Raw genomic sequence first — 19419 nt, 5'->3', positions numbered from 1 at the left:
GGTGACTCCCCTTACACCAATTGTACCATACCAACTGTCCTTACTCAGCGTCCTCACGGTCTCTATGAAGCCTATCCTCCAACCAGCCAGCTCTCACTACCTCCACACAGATCATTTCCGGTCCTGGTCCTAAATCTGTAGCCATCTTGCCCACAAGGAAAGGGGAGCCATCTTCTCTACAAACTCTGTCTATGGCTATCTTTGCTCTCTCCTGACCTCCCTAAGGGTCTGGAGCGCTAACATTGGGTGTAGCCCTGAATTTCCATCTAGTTCACCTTGCTCAAGCCCCTTCCAGCTCAGGGCTTTGTGTCTTCCCCTGGGTGATCCAGATATACCCTCCTGTACGCAGATTCACGCTAATTAGGCTCTATGGCTAGGTGACCTGGTTCACACGAGCAGGGGGTTGTGTGTGTGGCAGGCAGGTCATGACACAGTGTTGGCTTCTGAGGAACATATACTTGTTTTCTAAAAAAAGGAAGCAGGTAGGGACCGGCATGACGAAACCAGAGTGCTGACTGAATTCACAGGCCCCACCCCCGGTCTTTATCCTTACCAGCCTTTCAGGTTCTTGCTGCTGTCAGACATGAGGCCCAGAGGGGAAAAGAGCCTGTGGGAATAGAAGGGTTGTTCACGGCCAGTAGGAAAAGGATCTGGATGTCTGTACCCTAAGGTGCTATGCAGAAGTCTTTATCAGACTTGGTTCCAGCTCTGAGGGATTCGTGTTTCAGTGCAGAAGCAAATAAATAAGGAGATGTTAGGGTGAGAGGGACCAGCATACAGGGGGTCCCATAGGGATGCAAAGGAGGCACCCAGTCTCATGGACTCAGGAAAGCATCCTGGACTTCAGGGACAACTCAACCAGATGAGAGTGGGCAGAGAGGAAGACAGGCTGTTCTGTGAAAACCCAAAACTCAACATCCGGGAGGTCATAAAACAATAAAGTAGTCAACAGAAAGAGAAAGGAAGAAAGGTAGTACAGTAGGCACAAAAGAGTGAGGGGTGGGGTGGGGGTGTGGTCCGGTTGTAGAGTCCTTGCCTGACATGTCCAAAGGCCTGGACTTACCCTGTCACTGACTAAACCTGCTATTGTAGTGCACACCTGTAATCCAGAGATAGAGGCAGAAAGGTCATCCTCAGCTACTCAGTGGTTCGAGGCCAGCCTAAGCTACATGAGACCCTGTCTCAGAAACACACACACAATGGACTGAGATCAGCAAAATACCTCAAGCAAAGTCTCAGGGCACTTTTGTTTGCTTCTGGAGTTGGGGATTCTGGGCTTGAGGGACAACATTGTCTCAGACAGGAAGAATGGGCCCGCCTACACATCACTATGAGATACAGGCTTGGAAAAACGTTTTTCTCTCTGGGTCTCTGTCCCCATCGATGACCTCCAGGGGCCGGTTTGTCCTCTCGGTGGCCAGAGTTCTTGGGCTCTGTCTGTCACCATCAGGTGGAAAACTGCATTTCTCTTGAAGAAAATTCTTGTAAGATGGGGAGCCGCATCCCTAAGCCCTCAGGTTGCCACCCCAATCCCTTTCAGCTCTTTCCAGCCTCGAGCTGCCTCAACGTTGCTGAACCCAATTAACCCAGCCTTTCCACACGACCCCTCAGTTATACTGAACATGGCTGGCCACTTCCTCCACCCCAAACACTATTCTTCCTTCCCTGCCCTCTTCCTCTCCTATCATGGAAGTCTCTCAGGTCTATAATCCTAAAACCCATGTTTCTCTGCTCCCCACAGCCAAATCTTACCATCCTTGCCCTGGGCCAGGGAGGCGCATATCTGAGGAGCTTCCCAGTAGCTGGGTCAGATACTGACACTCAGGCTGAACCCTACCCTCTCCCTGTAGGAGATGGATAGAAGCCAAGAGGACAAAATGCTGCTGAGAATAGAGACAGACCGGATGGGGATTAAGACCGAGACTACTGAATTCCCAGTTATTGAATCTGAGCTAGTCCATGCCTCTAGATTTGGGGTTGAGTACCGCGCGAGGTTCAGAGAAAAAGAAAAAGTCCTTTGCAGTGCTTCTTAGCCTACACAACAGGTAGACAGAAAGAGAAAGACCCCATCCTGTCCCTAAGACAGTACTGTCTCTGATACTAGGAATCATCTGACCCTGAATGTAAAAGATGGCACCTAGGGCCTTCCCTGAGCTATCCCTGTTGCTCTGTCCATTTTTGTCCCTTACCACTCTCCTTGCCTTTAGTTTTTGAGACTATTTCATGTAGCCCAGGCTAGCCTGAATGAAACTCACTGTGGGTTAATACTAATTGCTTTCTAGCTGTGTAACTCTAGTTGTGTGTGTGTGCACATTCAACATCGCCCTGCTGAAACGTTAACTGTAGTGGAGAGCATCCGTGTTTGTTTCATTCAATGCTGAACCCTCGTCAACAGAACAGCATCTGCCCAGAGCAGGTGCTCAGCAAATGCTTGTCAAATGCGAAAACAGAAGAGTGCCCAGCCCACAGACTCCCAAGAGACCAAACATCCATGGATAATGACCTCCCCAAGACCCACAGTCTCTGTCTCAAATTCCATTCATGAAACTCCAGCACCTACAGGGCAACTCAAACTGTTTGCAACTTCAGGTCCAGGGAATCTGACTCCCTCTTCTGGCCTGTGTGGGCACTGCACCTATACACATAAAACACCTTTATACATAAAGTATTCTTTTAATCGTTAAAAAAAGAAAGAGAAGGGGTTGGGGATTTAGCTCAGTGGTAGAGCGCTTGCCTAGCAAGCGCAAGGCACTGGGTTCGGTCCTCAGCTCCGAAAAAAAAAGAATAAAGGAAGGAAGGAAGGAAGGAAGGAAGGGAGGGAGGGAGGGAGGGAGGGAGGAAGGAAGGAAGGAAGGAAGGAAGGAAGGAAGGAAGGAAGGGGTCAAGTGTAAAAGATGCAGGCCCCACTGAGTCATCAGGAAATTCATAGACACCAATGGTGGCTAACAGCTTCATTTGTCTGTCCTAAGCTCTCACTGGGAGCTACAGCCCCAACCTGGGAAACTGACATAAGAAGGAGAAAGCTGACCCAACATAGAGAGGGCCAGACTGTCTAGGTCTGTAAACACAAGGCCTGAATACTGAAGACCTGGGGAGCCCTGCAGAAGGGGAAAAGGGAACACCCCCATCCCAAGGGTAGCCTCCTTCCTCCCTACGGGCTCTTTCTGAGATTAGAAGCTAGATCTTACTTCCTAAGAGCAGTAGAGCCAACCCCTGCCAGCCTTTTCCCTTAATGTTCCCATTCGCAGGCTCTAGGGGGGCGAAGTCCAAGTACAAAGTCCAGGCCCCTTTGTAAAACTTTTATTTAGAAATCTTCCCATATAACCTTATATATATATACACACACTATTGTCACCACACTGGTATTTTTTTTTGTTTTGTTTTTGTCTTTTTTTTTCCCAATAAAGAGTCACACGCCCGCAGTGTTGGTCTCTAGGCTGTACAAATATCAAGGTACCCGGAGTAGTTACTCCTCTTCTGCAGAAACACACAGAGACCAACACAGTTCATCACATACAGTACGACACTGACGGAAAGTGCTGGGCTTGCCCACAGACACGGCGTGCTACGTACACAGGCTGAGGCAAGCCTTAGGCAGAGGGTCATGTACCACTGGGATCCCAAGTACTGCTAGACCCACCCAAAAGGCCAAAATAGCTGTTGGCTCACTACAGTTGCTGTGCTCTTTATTTTTGTTTCTGGAAAAGGATAAAGGTTGTACCATCTTGTCACTTGCCACCACAAATAAACATGGATTATTCTTGAAGGACGGGAATCTCTCTGTACTTATATTCCTCACTGGTTTTGTTTGTCAATGTTTTCTCATGCTTACATTTTCCCCCCTTTGTACAGATATTGTTCTTGGGATGCTGCTATTTCTCAAGGGCAGGGAGGAAGTAAAGGAAAAAAGATGGGATGTGGAGTATGAGAACGGAATTCGGGGTCTTCCTTAGATCTTACCTGCCCAGCCCCATTAGAGACTGTAGCAATCTCTCTCCCTTTCTTACTCCCGTCTCTTGCCTTGGAATCAGGAAGAAATTGATATTAATCTTGAGAAATGGGCATCTAGATAACTCAATGGAAAATATTTTATAATATAAATGATACAAACATCAACTGCCCAGGTCCTGAACTCTGGCTGGAACTTCACAGCATGGTCAGTACTAAGGGTAACAAAGCTTCTTTTGTGTCTGTACTGGGTATAGAACACAGAACCATATCCACCTACAGATCCACATTTTTCATTCCCAAGTCATCATTCCACTAAGACGCAAATAGCCTTAGAGGCCAGGACAGCAGTTCCATGGCTCGGACTCCTTGAACTAACTCCCAAGCGATGGGAAGGAACCAACCTTAATGTTCATGGCAGTATGGGTGTTGGCAGAATGCGATATGAGACAAAGAATCACAGAGCCTTAGTAGCTGACCAAATTGTCCCTACTCCTGAGGGTCCTCAGTGCTTAATAGGAAGGAGAAGGTAGAAGGATCCATCTCTGTCCACCTAAGTCTATGCTCAGGCCTTACCATGGGGCCAACAAGCCATGGCGCTGAAACTCCAACAGAGAAGAGATGGGCTCATACATTACACAATGGGGCCTTTGGATATTTTCTCTCTAGCTCGAAGGCAAAGCCTGCAGTGAGAGCTGAGTGACACCAATACGACGACAGATACACAGGGCTTCTGTGCACTTTGTTCCATGAGCTTGAACTTCATTAGAGGTCTAGCTTCAGGAAAAATTGGTCCCACCACCTGAATTGACACAGGGGACAAACAGTGGGGTAGTTGTCCATACTACAAAAGGATTCTCCACTTTACAAAATGACCTGCAGGAGTTATGTCTTTAAAAGATGGAGAAGAAGGATTTGCTTTACAAAAATTTCATGTACAGTTTTTAGAGGGGACACTCACTTCGTGTTAAACCAACTTACTATGCACACACGTGGGGACTGCAGTTGTGTGAGGGGAGAGTACTTAAAGTTTAAGCTGAGCAAATATGCATGCTCAGGTCTCAGCCAGGGCCTTCCTTGCTCTGACTGAACGCCTTGCCTTAGCATCAGGCTGCATCTCGGGTTGTATCATGGCCAAGAGTTGCCACCAACAACTGGTCAGGCAGAATCCCAAATAGAGTATTTACAGGACAGTTTGTACTCCATTTGGAAGTCCAGACCGTCAGCCAACAGACATCTTGCAACGGGAAGCTCCCTTTAAGCTTCCTGGGGAAGTGGATGGGCTGCATAGCCCCAGCACCAACATGCAACACACCAGCACACGATCATTTGCTCTCCTGCCCAGTGATGTGCAGGAGTTGAAACCCAGTGGCCCAAACACTCTTGCTTGGCTCACCCTAATGTCACTTTCCCTTTCAGTGCCAGCACACAGCCCAACAGAGCATGCTCAAGGCTGCTGACTTGGTCCTCACAGTCACCGTAGAGGAAGGCAAGTCTCACTGGGTAGAAAATCAGAGCTCTGATTCCCGAGCATAAAGGGTGATTGGGTTTTCTGCCCCAGCTAGTCGAGAGCAGCTTGTCTGGTTACTGGCCATCATTTCCAACCAGGCCCTGAAGAAGGCACCTTGACTATCCACAGCAGCTGGCAAGCTGGTTGGACCAACAGAGAACTGGGTGAAGATGAGGCTCAAGAAATGGTCAGCTCTTGGGTACCTATGTATTTGAACAGAAGCTGCCACAAAAGCCACCCCAGCCAGCTCGGGATGGGATAAAGGCAAGGCAGAAGCCAAGTGGATGCCTTGGGTAACAGGTGACAACCCCAGATCTTGTCCAAAAAATGGCTCACAAACTTGAGACCAAAAAATAGTGACCCTTGAGCCTCATCATTGGGGAAATCTTGGGGCTTGGGAAAGGGAGAAGACCGTGCCATCTTCAGAAAAAGTACCTACTACTTCACTCTGTTTTCTTCTTCTGTTTCCAGGCAGGAAACAGAAATGCCAGCCCAGGGTCAGTTGGGACTTCCCAAAGTTCAGACCATAAGGGAAGTTCATTAAGTCCATCGCCCTGCTTCTCACCCACCTGCCCTGAAGCCCAGCAACCAAGGGGCCTAAAGGCCCCTCTGCCTGCTGGCCCTGGGCAGCCCTAGACACATCACCGAGGGCCAGCCCCATCAGCAGCAGGCAGTAGGGCAGGATGGAGGCTGCGGGGAGTGTGCTTGGGTGTTGGCTCCTCTGTATAACTGTCCGGGCTGGCTGCCCCATCCAGGGAGCTGCCACAGCTGGAGTTGGGGGAAAGCACATCCTGTAGAAGGTCTTCAGGGGGTATGCCACCCCCTGCCCCACCCCCACCAGCTCCCACCACGGGGTCCTTGCCAGGCTTGGCACGCTGGGTGCCTTCCTCCTCCTGGTCGTTGAGCAACTTGGCCAGGAAATTGATGTACTTCATGGCGAGGCGGAGGATCTCATTCTTGCTTAGCTTCTTGTCTGGTGGATGGGTGGGGATCAGCTTTCGGAGTTCAGCAAATGCCCCATTCACATTCTGCTGCCTCCATCGCTCCCGGCTGTTGGTGAAGATTCGCCGCACTACCTTGGTGTGGGGACCTGAGGGTAGAAGGACATGGGTTAGAGGCAAGTAAAGATCTCCAAAAGGCTCGAAAAGCAAGGAGTACTCATCTCATAAGTCCAGTTGACACATCATCTGTGAAATCTATATCTCTCCAGCCCTATGTTACCAACCTCACACAGCTCTACCCACTTCCTCTCCATCACCTTCCATAAATGACATGTGTCTGAGCATGCTGGGCCCTCCTATGAGCTGTGCAGCATTTAACATGTCTTGTTTTTCCTCTCTCTCTCTCTCTCTCTCTCTCTCTCTCTCTCTCTCTCTCTCTCTCTGTGTGTGTGTGTGTGTGTGTGTGTGTGTGTGTGTGTGTGTGTGTGTGTGTGTGTTTTCAAGACAGGGTTTCTCTGTGTAGCCCTGACCGAGAATTCTCTCTCTATAGAACAGGCTGGCCTCGAACTCTGATCTCAAGATCTGCCTGCCACTTCCTCTTGAGTGCTGGGATTAAAGGTGTGCCTGGCTCAGGGAGGGTCTTTCCCCTCATGGAGTTTACATTTTAATGGAGATGAGAGATGATGAACAGGGAACAAACCAATGAAAAACAACCAAAGGCAAGCTGACAAGTACATGATGTGACAAAACTACCAAGCTTAGTTAGCTAAGGTAGCTGGCAAAGACTTTTCTCAGCAGCAGCATTTATTTTAAAAACAACACTTCAGGCTGAAGTGAGGACATCCAGACACAGGAAGGGAAGCAGCCTGAGTGGAGTGATGGGCATAAGAGGAGAGGAGACAGTGTCCATATCTCATAGGTCTCTACGGTAAGAAGGGCGGAAATCTGGTTCTAGGGGTAACAGAAGCAGTACATGTTTCTTAAGTGGCCTTTCACGAATGCAGGTGGGAGAATGGAGAGGAGGGTAGAGAACAGAAGGGAAAGGAAAGACCTCTAGGCCCCCAACCCCAGGAAAGAAAATAGAAAGACAGCCATGCACAGCCATGCCTGGCCCCAGCAAAGGATTCTAAGGACTGCCTCTAGACCAGATACTCAGGGTCACACTGATACCGAGACTGCCAGGCAGCAGCGGGAGACACAAATGCACTTCTGTGCAGCACTGAACCTGTGCAGAGCTCTGAGCCAAGTACCCAAGCATGACTGGGATTCTCAGAGCCACAAGAGATACAAGCGCTTCTGCCAGTGTTCCCGAGCCCTGGGCTAAGGTTAACGTTTCCCTGACACCACAAAGCCCCAGGCCTCATGAGGGAAGTTAGTGTACAGAAGAAATAGCCCAGCCTGAGGATCCTGTTTACCCTCCTCTAGTAACCTCTGGGTCCAGGGCTCAGAATGGAAACTTGGAAAGTGGGTAAGGAGAGAGAGAAGGAACAGGCCGGCTAAGAGGCCGTCTGAGTCCACTGATTAGTTTATGGCTCAGTCTGGGACTTACGTGACCAAGTGAACATATGATTCTTGATGGTCCCTTTTTCTCATTTGTGTGTGCCTATGCCCACACTCCATTTCATCCCTTGCCATCCCTGCAGTCCTCTGAAGTTGTGAAAGGGTAAACTCCAGACTGGGAAAAACATCACAAACCTATACTGGGCCGCTGCACAGAAAGCAAGTTGGTATCCCCAGACCCCTAGACTAAAGAGGGAGTCACTCGACAGTAACATAGGAGGAACAGTCCTTTGCATCATGGCTAATGCTTGTGAGCTAATCAGAGCTCCTAAGTGGACAGGGGACATTCGAATCTTTGTAATGAGAGAAAGACAAACAGACAGACTGACTGACTGACTCTAGAGGATAGGGAGGAATTCAGAACTTATTCCAAAGTATAAGACCTATAATTACAGCCTAGGACTTGGTTCTGTGGCTTTGAGTGGGCTGTCTAACCTCTCTGAGATTCAATCTCTTCATCTGAGAAATATAAGCAAAATTAACCTCATGGGTTTGTGTTGAGAATTATAAAAAGACCAAGACACAAAAGAGTCATCTGATACATGAATAAGCGTCCCACAAATGGCAGCAATGATAGCTGTCACCACCTTACTTCACACCCTTGGTGTGGCTGATGGCTGTTAGCAATGTGTTGGTGCTGGGAGTCGAGCTGTGATGAGACACCCAACTCCTGTGTGGAGGAGACCTCAGTGTTGGGTGGACACTTTACTGTTCCCTGACAGCTTTCTGACAGGCAGAGAAAGGAGTGAGAAGCACCTACTACAGAACCTACCAGTAGCTGGAGAACCCTCTCTCATCCAGAAGCACCCTTCGCCCTTCCTCTTGGTTCTGTACGTCTGTATTCTGGGTTGCTGTGGTTCCTTGTGTCTCTTCTGTACTGTCAGAACCAGCCCCTTCCTCTCTAGAATCTTCTCTAGAAGTTCAAGTTCCATACATGCACCCTCTACAGGCTCCCAGGCTTGGTCCTGGCTCTCTACAAGTCTCAACACACTTCCTACTGGGACCCCAGACAGATGGTGAGAATCCCCACCTTCAGTCAGAGTCCCTGGGCCTCCAGAGACCACCCTTCTGCCCAGATACCATCAAGTCAACTTTGGGAGTAGGTGGGGCTCTAAATTTCCAGTCATCCAAGGCAAAGAATATTCAGAGAGTTCCCCAAAGTGCTGAGTCCCCTGGAGATATATATATATATATATATATATATATATATATATATATATATAATATATATATATATATCTCCCCACATCCACACTCCATGTTTCATCCCTTGCCATCCCTGCAGTTCCCTGAAGTTTTGAAAGGGTAAACTCCAGACTGGGAAAAACATCACAGATCTACTGGGCAGACCTATACTGGGCCACTGCACTATATATATATATATATATATATATATATATATATATATATATATTCCATGACACTATAAGCCACTCTTCGTCTCAGCCCAGACTGTGGAAGACGGATGGAGGGATCTCATAATAGAGTGACCTAGAAAAAAAAACTCTTAATGAGCACAAGCGTAGTAGTCAGAAATTCCAAAGTGAATTCAAGATGCAGTTCAGCGACTTTCTGTGGGTCAGGCATTGGTGTTGGGCACATGAAGTGTTTCTACCCTTCCTGGATCAAGCCTAGAGTAGGAATTCATGTGGCTGACTACAGGTGTGGCTTAAGGGCCAGTCCTAATTTAGCTCCAGGGTGAACGGTCCTGGCAGTTTTGGGTTTCAGGCTGGCATTTTCAACCCTGTGAGATCCCCTCACTGCTCTCCACTGCAGATGGCTCTAATGAGGCAGGCGAGGGGTGGGTGCGGACTCACCATCCGTTATCTCCATCTCATATGGGGAGGGCCTCCTCTTCACCCGGTTGTTGTTGGTGAACATGGGGAAGGCATCCGGTTCCCCGAAGAACCCACTGTGACAAGAGAAGGTAGATCACAATGAGGGAGAAGACAAAAAGACTCTTTGGATGGATTCTCCCTGCGTGTCTCCAGTCCCCTCTCTAAGGCGCCCCTGCTCCTGCACACTTAGAATGCAGATTGAATTGAGTATACAGCATTCACAGAAAGGAAGAGGGTGAACATATGGAACAAAACATAAATGTGGGGGGGCGGCATATTCTGTGCTCAAGTGTACTCACACATACCACAAACACTCCCCCCAACCATTCAATCCTGGTAGACCTTTTCTCAGGGACAAATACCTAGGTGAACACGGGGATGGCAGTGAACAGCAGGCAATACCCACACCACAAAGAGTTTCACAGTCTCCCCTTCCACAGACCTCACCCACCATCACTCTCTGATCACAGATCGAAACCCACCCCGCCCCCCACTCACCAACCCTTGACAGCGCTCCCCTGCTGCTCTACCGTCCTGCATTGTCCTATAATTCTTTCCTACCGCCTGGTCCTACACTCTGCCATCCTCTCAGCTTCCCTCACCACAGGCGCCCAGCAAGGAGACCGACTTCTCCCACCAATTATACCCGCCTGGTCCCAACAACGCAGGTATGGGGCAGAAAGGCTAGGAGCGGATAGCAGTGTTGCTCACCGCATCCTAGCAGAGGTTGAGAAGAGCTGCCCTCAGCAGCCGCTTGTAGATCCTTCTTTCCAGCCTGTCTCCCCCGCCACTGCAGCTTCCAGAGGAATTCACCCTTTGCGGCAAACCTCACCTCTGCTGCAGAGGGGCATTCAGACCCTGGCCCAGAACTCATATTCAAAGAACCCCTCCTACCTAACGGTAGTCAGCAATCTCCGCGGCTTTTTACACCTACCCATAGGCCTATACCCTCGAAAGTGCAGGCGACCAACCCCGGTTTCGACAAAACTGCCGACCTCTAAGTACCACTGGCTCTTCCAGACAGTCTGTCTCACGGGGGTGGGGGTGGGGGGGCTTCCCCACTAGCGGGAGGGGGTGAGGGAACTCTGGTCTCTAGGCTCTTTGGTCCTGGAGTCTTAAGCCATCGCCCCTCCTCTAGACCGTTGCCTGCACCCAGAACGCAGCAGGGGACCGGGATGCTCACCTGCCTAGTGAGGCGAGCGGCTGGCTAAGGCTATAGAGCAGCGCTCGGCCGGGGCCGGCGGGGGCTGCCAGCGCGGGCGGGCTCAGCTGCACCATGCGGCCGTCTCCGGGCAGCTCTGCAGGAGCCGAGGCGGGCGCGGGCGCTGGGGCGGGTCCGGGAGGTCTGCACAGCTCGGTGGTGGGCACCCGATGGCGAGCTTCAGTTGCTACAGCGTCGCGGCCCTTTAAGTCCCTCGCGGCACCGCCCCCACCGGCGGGGCCGCCCCCCGCGCTGCTGCGCGCGCCTAGCTCGATGACTGGGGTCTCAGCCGGGGCTGCGCGGTTCGTTTCCTTGGTGACGCCGTTGAGCAGGACTAGGTGCGGGGGGGCCATGCGGGCCTCGGCCGCCTCCTGCCCCTCTAGTTGAGGGTCACTGCGTGCCGCCTCGCTCGGCGGCCGCTCCGTCATCCTGTAACAGGGTAGGGGACAGAGAAGAGATCACGCACTGAAACCTGAAAAGCGGACAAACTCAGCGCCACGTGGACGCACACCCCAATCCTGCTGGCGTGAAGGGCCTGCGGGCCTTAGGGCTGGAGCAATGTGCGGGTGTCTCTAGATTGGGGGGGAAAGGGTGGGGCAAGCCCGGGAGGCACAGTGTCCAAGGGTAGGAATCGAGCTAGAGAAAGATGGCAGAAACATTGAAGAAAAGGAATACAGACAGCGAAACAAAAATCGAAGGGAAAAAGGAGGAAGGAAATGCATAGAGAAGAGAAAGAAAGATCACCCAGTCCCTCCTTCTTAGGCCACAGGGGAAGGGGAGGGAACAAATCCCCCGAGCAAGCGTGTTCTTCCCGCCCCCCTTTTTGGTTTTTGGCGGGGGATCTGCTGTAGGAACCTCTCCCGATCTACCGCTACACACATGCGCCGCAAACATACACCCAGAAACATTATGGTGGTGAAGTAGGGTGTGGAGGCTGCAAGAACTGTGCTCTGTTTAGAGGTCAGAAATATTCCAGAGGAACCAGCCACTTTCCGCCAATATTCTCCTGACCAGGAGGAAGGGTGTCCACACTAAGCAAATCCACCTTTCGGCAAGTGATATGGTAGGGTAGCTACTTACTATGAGTCAAGGAATGAAGTTGATTCTGGATTCTGGCCCTACTGCCTTTCACCCTCCACCACATTCTACTCAGCTGGACCCAAAAGTAAGCTAAGGTCTGGAAGGGAAACCTGACTAACGACACTGGAAAGTACTCCTGAAGTCACTAGAATCTGGGATCCCCTCCCGATGGAGAAAATATAAAGTAGGACCTTCCTTGAATTATTCCAATGAAGTTCCCCCTCACCCATACACCGTGGTGTTCTCCACACATAGAACTCAGATCCCACTGTCTCACATAGACCCCGGAGCCCAGAGACTTCCTAGGCTCCAACCATACTCCCAAGATGAGTATGGCCACCCCATTTCCCACGAGTTTGAGAGTTCTTGCACCACCTGGCTTCATTCAGATGGCACTTGACACACTTGTAAGACTCGATGGTTGGATTGTACTTGTGAGTTGCTTTACTTTTTAAAATAAAAATATAATGAACTCACCATCTGTGATGGCTCGTGCTTATAACTGCAGCCCTGAGAAGAGGGTTGAGAAATTCTGAGTTTGAGGTTAGCCTAGGCTCCACACTATCCTATCTCCTCGATGTATACATTTGCATATTTATGTGAACATATATGTACAAACATATATCACCACCTTAACAGGCTTTATAAATTGTTCAAACTCAGATTTCTGCCTCCAGGATTAGATAACTGGGTTATTTTGTTTCATTTTAATTTTTATTACGTTTACCATTTATTTGTATATGAGAGTGCACATGCCACAGCCACTAAAACTTAGAGGACAATTTTCAGGAAGTAGTGATTTCCTTTCACCTGGGTTCTGGAGATCAAACTCAAGCTGTCAGGGTTGACAGCAACAGCCTAACCCATCAAGTCAGCAACCCGACAAGTCAGCTCACTGGCCAGAACTGGGGTGTTTTAAAACAGAAAATAAATACAAGAAAGTCCAAGTCGGTTCCAGACAAGAGGCAATCACCGACATAGAGCACCTGTTTAGCCACTGCATTGCTCTGAACTAGAGTTATCCAGGGAACTGATTCCATCCTCCAGGAAACTGGACCGTCTTCAGCCTTCTACAAAACTCAGTTCTATAGCCAGACACAAAATGGGGACCCAGGTCTGCAATTCAGGCTACACTGGCTGTTCTGGGTTAACCCAGTCAGGAAACAACAAACCCGCCAACACTTGTTACACACAAGCTACAAAGTCGATATGAGTCTGTGATGCTTCACTGGAATTGAACTCACTAGACTGGAGACAAAAAGATCTATATACAGAGAATACCACAACCACCGGAAATGAACAAGAAATATAGTAGCTATCCTGGCTTCCCTTCCTGCAGGCAAAGTGCACCAGAAATAAACCATCTCCTGGTGAAATACACATGGCAGAGATGCTGTCCCCCTACCTCGAGGCCACCACCATCTGTGTGTTTTCAATGACCAGTGCTTTAGTTCCAGCTTCTAAGTGACAAACATACACTGCACTGAGCCCCAGATTCCCTCTGACTCCCTGATTAATTCTGCTGCAATGACAGAAGCAGGTTCCCCATGGCGAAAGGGGACACACATTCCAGATGAGTTGACCCTCCAGATGCTATAGATATTCAAGGCTTCTAGTAGAATTCTCCATGCTCAACTCCTGGACCTCAGGTAAACCTCCTAAGGCCAGGACCACCCCAGCAGCCCAGGGGTTAACACTAACGGCATTTATGCAATTGTTTTTATTAAGGGAGAATGGAAAGGGGAGGGGGCTCGGGCTAGACTGGAGCACTCGACCATCACAGCTCTTTGTGCTGCAGAGACCCAGGTTGCAGCCTCAACCTCATCTTCACCTTCCAGTTGCCCCAATGCCAGCAGGTGACAATATTCACCTGAACAACGGGATCAGAAAGCTCCTTTCTGGGCGGCATCATCTCCAGCAACTCCTAATACCCCAAATCATAGCTCGGAGATTTTTTTTTAAATCTACTCATTTTTAAAAGAAATAGCGTCGGCCTTAGACTTGGCTGGCCTCCCATCCCTCCACACTCATATGCGCAAGACACGGTGGAGAAACACAAAGCCTGCACCAAAACCTAATCCGCCAGTAAGCAACGCACTATCTTTGCCACCACAGCAGTGGAGATGCGGTCCAGCACAGCTAAGGCCTTAGGCCTGAGCGGGATGGTCTTGGCCATTTTTCCTGTCTGGAGCTCCAAGCGCAGCCCCCACGCCACCCGGATATAGCCACAATAAAGTTACCGGCCTTGTGAAATGTGCTCGGAACCGGGACCATGGGAGCGGCCTGGAGGACATAATCCAACCAGCTGGTTTTATCCAAGGCCGGAAAAAGGAAAGGGCCCTGCTGGAGGCCTGAGGCAGTTTAGTGGCAGTCAGATAGCGGGTTCTTGGCCTAAGTTGGTTCCCCCACCCCCACCCCTGACAATCTTCTCAGTTCTGAGCCTCCCCGACCCCAGTCCACAACCCAGAATAGTGTTATTTCCACAGACACTGCCCCCTCCCAAACTCACCCCACCCCGCCCCAGGACTCCAGGCCGCAACTAACCTGGGGCATATTTAGAGAGACCGACCCGGCTGGTTAGGACCTCCACTCCTCCGCTGGAGAGGGGTCGAGGTAGGACCCCGGAGCTGTGTTTTCCAGGCTCTCGCTGAGAGACCAGCAGTTACTTAGCTTGCCGTGAGGTCCTACGCGGTCTGCCGCGCCCAAAGCGAGTTTCCAGGAAAGATGGGGGTGGAGAGAAAGAGGGAGGGCGAGAGAGAAAATGGGGGGTCAATGGCTGGGAATTACCTCGTGTGCCCCGCCATCCCAAAGAATAGCAAACGGCCTTCCGCCTCCAACTTGCAGGTGTTTGGAGCCCCCCTCCCCCAAACACATCCCGATTTAAAAAAAAAAAAAATGAACCCTACACCTGACCAATCAGGAATAACTACTTAGTCCAACAACAACAGCCTCTCCCGGCAGGCTGCCCAGAACACGTTCGAACCCTCTAACGGATCTGTCTAATTCAGTATGGCCGAATTTGTTTTCCAAGCATGGACATTTCTATGCGGGTTGCTCCGATTGCCGACAAAGCACGAAAGTGTAATTCCCTATTTGATACGGATGGAGAGGACGGGATGGGGAGAAAAGAAAAGAAAAAAAAAAAAGAGTCTTCAGGCCTTGGTTGCTGGATCAGAACCAGGGAACCCTCATCCTATTCTCTTCGTGACCCCATCTATCAAGTTCCTGCCCAGAACGAAGGCAGAATCCGGTTCCAAAGGTCCTAGTTCCCTGCAGGGATGAAAGGGAGAGGGCTATATCTGTTTTAGTTGGGTCCCTTGTTTTCTTTCTAATGGAGGAAGAGATATAAAAGAGGGCATCTCTACACCTTTTCCTCCACCACCTTTGCAAAAAGAGTTTCGATTTTTCGGGGTTCTGACTAGCAGAAGGTGTTTTGCAGAGATGAACAAAGCAAGGGGGAAGATGGGTCAAAGCAGACCCGACGCCGCTTCCAAGAGAGTGGTAGCTGGATTTCGTTTGCTTTTATTTTTTCGCCTCCTTTTTTTTTTTTAAATTGTTTTGCCTGAGATGTCCACCATCCAATGGCACATCGAAGTCTTGGGTTAATTGCGAAGGCTTCCTTCTCTCTGCTGCGGCTTTGGCGGAAGCTCAGAACTGCCACCTCCCTGGGTTTCAATTCAGTGCGGGAGGTTTTCTTTCTCCTTTCTAACCCAGAGAAGGAGGGGAGGGGGAGACACGGAGAGTCCACTCGTCCCCGGTGTTACCTGAGGTTAATGTTTGTTTTATGAAGTGAATCTCTATTCCCACTACCTCTTCATTTTCTTTCCCTACCCCAAACCTGGCAGGTTAGGGAAGGAAAAAAAGAAAAGAAAAACAGCTAGGGAGGGGCGTTAAGACAGGACTGCTTTGTTCTTCCTCCAAAGACGCTAAAGGACGGGCTGGTGAGCTTTTTGTTCGACTGTTTTAATTAAAAGCGGGTGTTAATGGTGTTGATGACGAAGGTATTAACAATCGCAGTAAAGAGAAAAACGCGATCCTTTCTTGTCCTGCTAAGGTGGCCCTGACGGGCCCTTCCAACGTCAGCCGACTCCTAGGGCAGCTAACCCCGGTAGGGGGTTTGGACCCGACCGGGATGGGGGAGGGACTGAAAAAAATGTCTCCCAGGATGATCCGGAGGACCCCCACCCTTGGCACCAGACCTGGAAAGTGTGCCCATTGTCCTTCCCGGCCTCTTTCCCAACCGCCGCGGACGCACCCGCGAAACTGACCAGAAATAGGCGAAACCTGATCGCAGCGCGAATCCAGGCCCGGCGCTGCGGGCGGGAAGACGCTGGCCTCAGCGAGCGCGGTTCATCTTCCAGATTAGAAGAAGCCCCCACGCACACATCAGGGGACCCCGCAACAGCAAGGCACAGACGGCCTCTGGACAGAGCTGCCGCCTACTCGGCTCTGTCCATCCATCCGAGCCAACACTGGCTCCCGAATACATCATAATTTGGAATAAAATGTGAAATCCCGCTCCCCGCCCCCATGTGGACGCCCCCACCAGCGCCGCGATCTCTCGCTCGCCCTCCCCCCACTCCCGCCCCCAGCGATTTGCAAACGCACCTCTAAAGGACACAGGCACACAGGCACAGGACTCTTGGTGGACAGGACCACACATGGTCCAGCCCCAGAGGAGGGAAGCAGATGAACACACGCCAGCTCTGTCCCACAAGCCGGCGTAGGCAGACCGGCATACTGTCCAACATGACACTGTAACATCAGTCACACGCAAAGGCTCACAGACACACAACCTCACTGGGTGGGGGTCGCACCCGCCGGACATTACGAAGCCAGCCTAACACTTTGTCCAAGGCCACACACCGCGACACACCAGACCGACCTCGTAGAGAAAAGAAACGGGGCAATTTACATACAACGAATAAAACGCAGAGGGCTCGGAATCTCCACACCCAAACAGCGCAGGGTTTCACACGCCCGCACACGACCTATCGCTAAAAACCCGCGCGGGGAGTATCCACCGCAGCCTGCCGCTCACGCAAGCACTCTCAACCCGGCCGCCCGCACACACCGCCCAGAAGCAATGGAAGCCGCCAGCGCCTTGCGATTTTCTGTCTATTGCGCAAAGGGAAAAGGGGAAGGAAGGAAGAGAGTCTCCCCGGCGGGAGGGGCAGCGGAGGGGCGTCGTGGAAAGTGCCCCCCGGGAAGAAACCGAGGAGAGGGAGCCGAGGCTGTGGCGCGCTTGGGGAAGGACGGAGGAAACGGACGGGCAATTCCACGGGAGACGGCTGTCGCCTGTCCCTGGGAAGAAGGCCGGGATGCTCACGTTTTACGCCCTGGGGGCGCGCGTGGCCATGTTGGGCAGCCCCCGCCTGCGCATCGCCGCGCGCTCTAATCCCGCTCCCGCCCGCGGCCTCGTTAGCTCCGGCCGTGTGCGCCGCGGAGATAAGGCGCCGCTGCGGGCCCGCCCGTCCGCGATAAGCGCCTCGGCCATTATGGGCCAAATGATTCATTTTAATTTGGCAATTTCTCCGGAGGGAGCGGGGACTGGTTGCAGCGCTGGGCTGGCCCAGAAATTCGCAGAGGAGTAGGTTGAGCGCGTTCGCTGGGACCCAGCGGGTCCAGCCCATTCCCCACCCCTGGCCTCTCGGGATTCCGGCTCCCTACAAACAACTCTACTCGGATCTCCGCCTTCCAGATGCTCCTTCAGCGGCTTTGGCCGTTGTCTAGCCTCTTAAGACCACCGTGTCTCCCGAACCATTTCCAACCTCCCCTTCTTCATTCTTTCTCCTGTCTTCTCCAAAACCAGTGTCTGTTCCTCTTATTCCCATATCCCACCCAGCTCCTCGCTGACCCTCAACAGTGTTGGCCCCTGACTGCTCTAAAACTGGAATTGCTCAAAGATAAGAAGCTCTAAGGAGGGACAGAACAGATGTCAATAGATGAAAATGTCTCTTCAGCTCGGTTTCAGGATGAAAGCAGAACCTATGAAACAGCCCCTACCCCCACCCCGAGGGCCCCCCCCCCACCATGTTCCTTAACACACTCTTTAATCTTGGTGCTGAAGCATTGTTTCTCCCCTCACTCTACAGTTCGGTTTTCATTAAACATCCCTAAGGACTAGAGATACATTGGAGTTTGAGGGCTTGCCTATCCTGTGCCAGGCCAAGGATTCAATTATCAGCACTGCAAAAATAAAAATAACCAAGTGTATAAATTAGCACATTGGCTCTTTCCTTTCTCTCTCCCCACCCCTGCCCGAGATGGAGTTTGTCTGTGTGGCCTTGGCTGTCCTGGAACTCCTTCTGTAGACCAGGCTGTCTTTGAACTCAGGCATCCACCTGTCTCTGCCTCTGGAGTGCTGGGATTAAAGGCATGCACCACCACACCCAGTTTCCTGGTGCTTTTATTTTTTTAATTACCATACAATTGAATAAAGTGTGCATTAGTGATACTCCTCCCCCTTCATCCAACTTCTCCCCATTGGTGCTTTTGTTATTCCCAATTTACAGGTGAGAAAACTGAGTTGGGGGAGTGGGTGGCAAGGCTGTGTTAAACGAACTCAGTGTTAAATTTCAATGTGAGGGACAGATGCCTGCTTTGAAGTCCATAGGTACAGCTCATTGTAGGAACCCGGTGGGCTGAATGAAGAGTATCTGGGTTTTTCTTTTACGATGGTGGAGACTGACTGCTGAAACCCTACCACCCAGAAGATAAGGGCAAAAATGTCAGACTTCTTGGTCATTTTGGGCTACATGACTGAGACCATGGGAGGCAGAGGGAGGTAGCTAGCTATCCGTGAGTTCAAGAACAGTCTGGTTTACAATATAGAGCTCCAGATCAGCCACCAGCCACGTTACATAGTGAGACACTGCTTTGAAGCAGAAGAGAAGAAACGAAGGGACAAGATAGTGTGAGCCAGTTAAGGCGGACCAGGGTGAAACTCTATCTTCTGGTCAAACAGGCCCACGGCACTGATAACTCACATCTGTGGCTGCCTGCTCAGGATCGAGCCAGTCAAGATTCTAGCAAGAAGAGGTGAGGGGGCTCATGAGTTTCCGACACTAACTGAAGAGCTATTGACAGTTAAATACTTCTCCAGAGACTGGAAGAAGGCAGACACATTACCGCCCCTGGAACAGGAGTTTGAGAGCCAACAGATGGGCAATGGAAAGCAAGCCCAGGTCCTCTAGAAGAGCAGCCAATGCTCTTAAGCATGGAGTCACCTCTCTAGCCCCTCGGTGTCACTTTCTTTTGGTTTTGTTTTGTTGTTTTTTGTTTGTTTGTTTGTTTTGTTGTTTGTTTTTTTTTAGAAGAAGACACTGGGATAGGAGGGGA

General features: G+C 50.7%; 1 protein-coding gene across 5 annotated transcripts; it reads right to left on the bottom strand.

The window, feature by feature from the left end:
- Window positions 1-3285: 3285 nt before the first annotated feature.
- Window positions 3286-17662, bottom strand: Tal1 (TAL bHLH transcription factor 1, erythroid differentiation factor). 5 transcript variants are annotated; one of them, XM_087549221.1, is made up of 5 exons: window positions 17408-17662; window positions 14623-14771; window positions 10981-11427; window positions 9777-9871; window positions 3286-6548 (listed from the first exon to the last, which is right to left on the bottom strand). In XM_087549221.1, exons 3-5 carry the CDS (start codon window positions 11424-11426, stop codon window positions 6100-6102), a joined length of 990 nt encoding a protein of 329 aa, XP_087405347.1. In that variant the 5' UTR covers window position 11427; window positions 14623-14771; window positions 17408-17662; the 3' UTR covers window positions 3286-6099.
- Window positions 17663-19419: the final 1757 nt, after the last annotated feature.

Source organism: Rattus norvegicus, chromosome 5 (genome assembly GCF_021556685.1).
Source record: "Rattus norvegicus strain SHRSP/BbbUtx chromosome 5, alternate assembly SHRSP_T2T, whole genome shotgun sequence".
NCBI classification, from domain to species: domain Eukaryota; kingdom Metazoa; phylum Chordata; class Mammalia; order Rodentia; family Muridae; genus Rattus; species Rattus norvegicus.
Note: the sequence above shows the minus strand (reverse complement) of the source record. Positions and strands in the feature narration are given on the sequence as shown.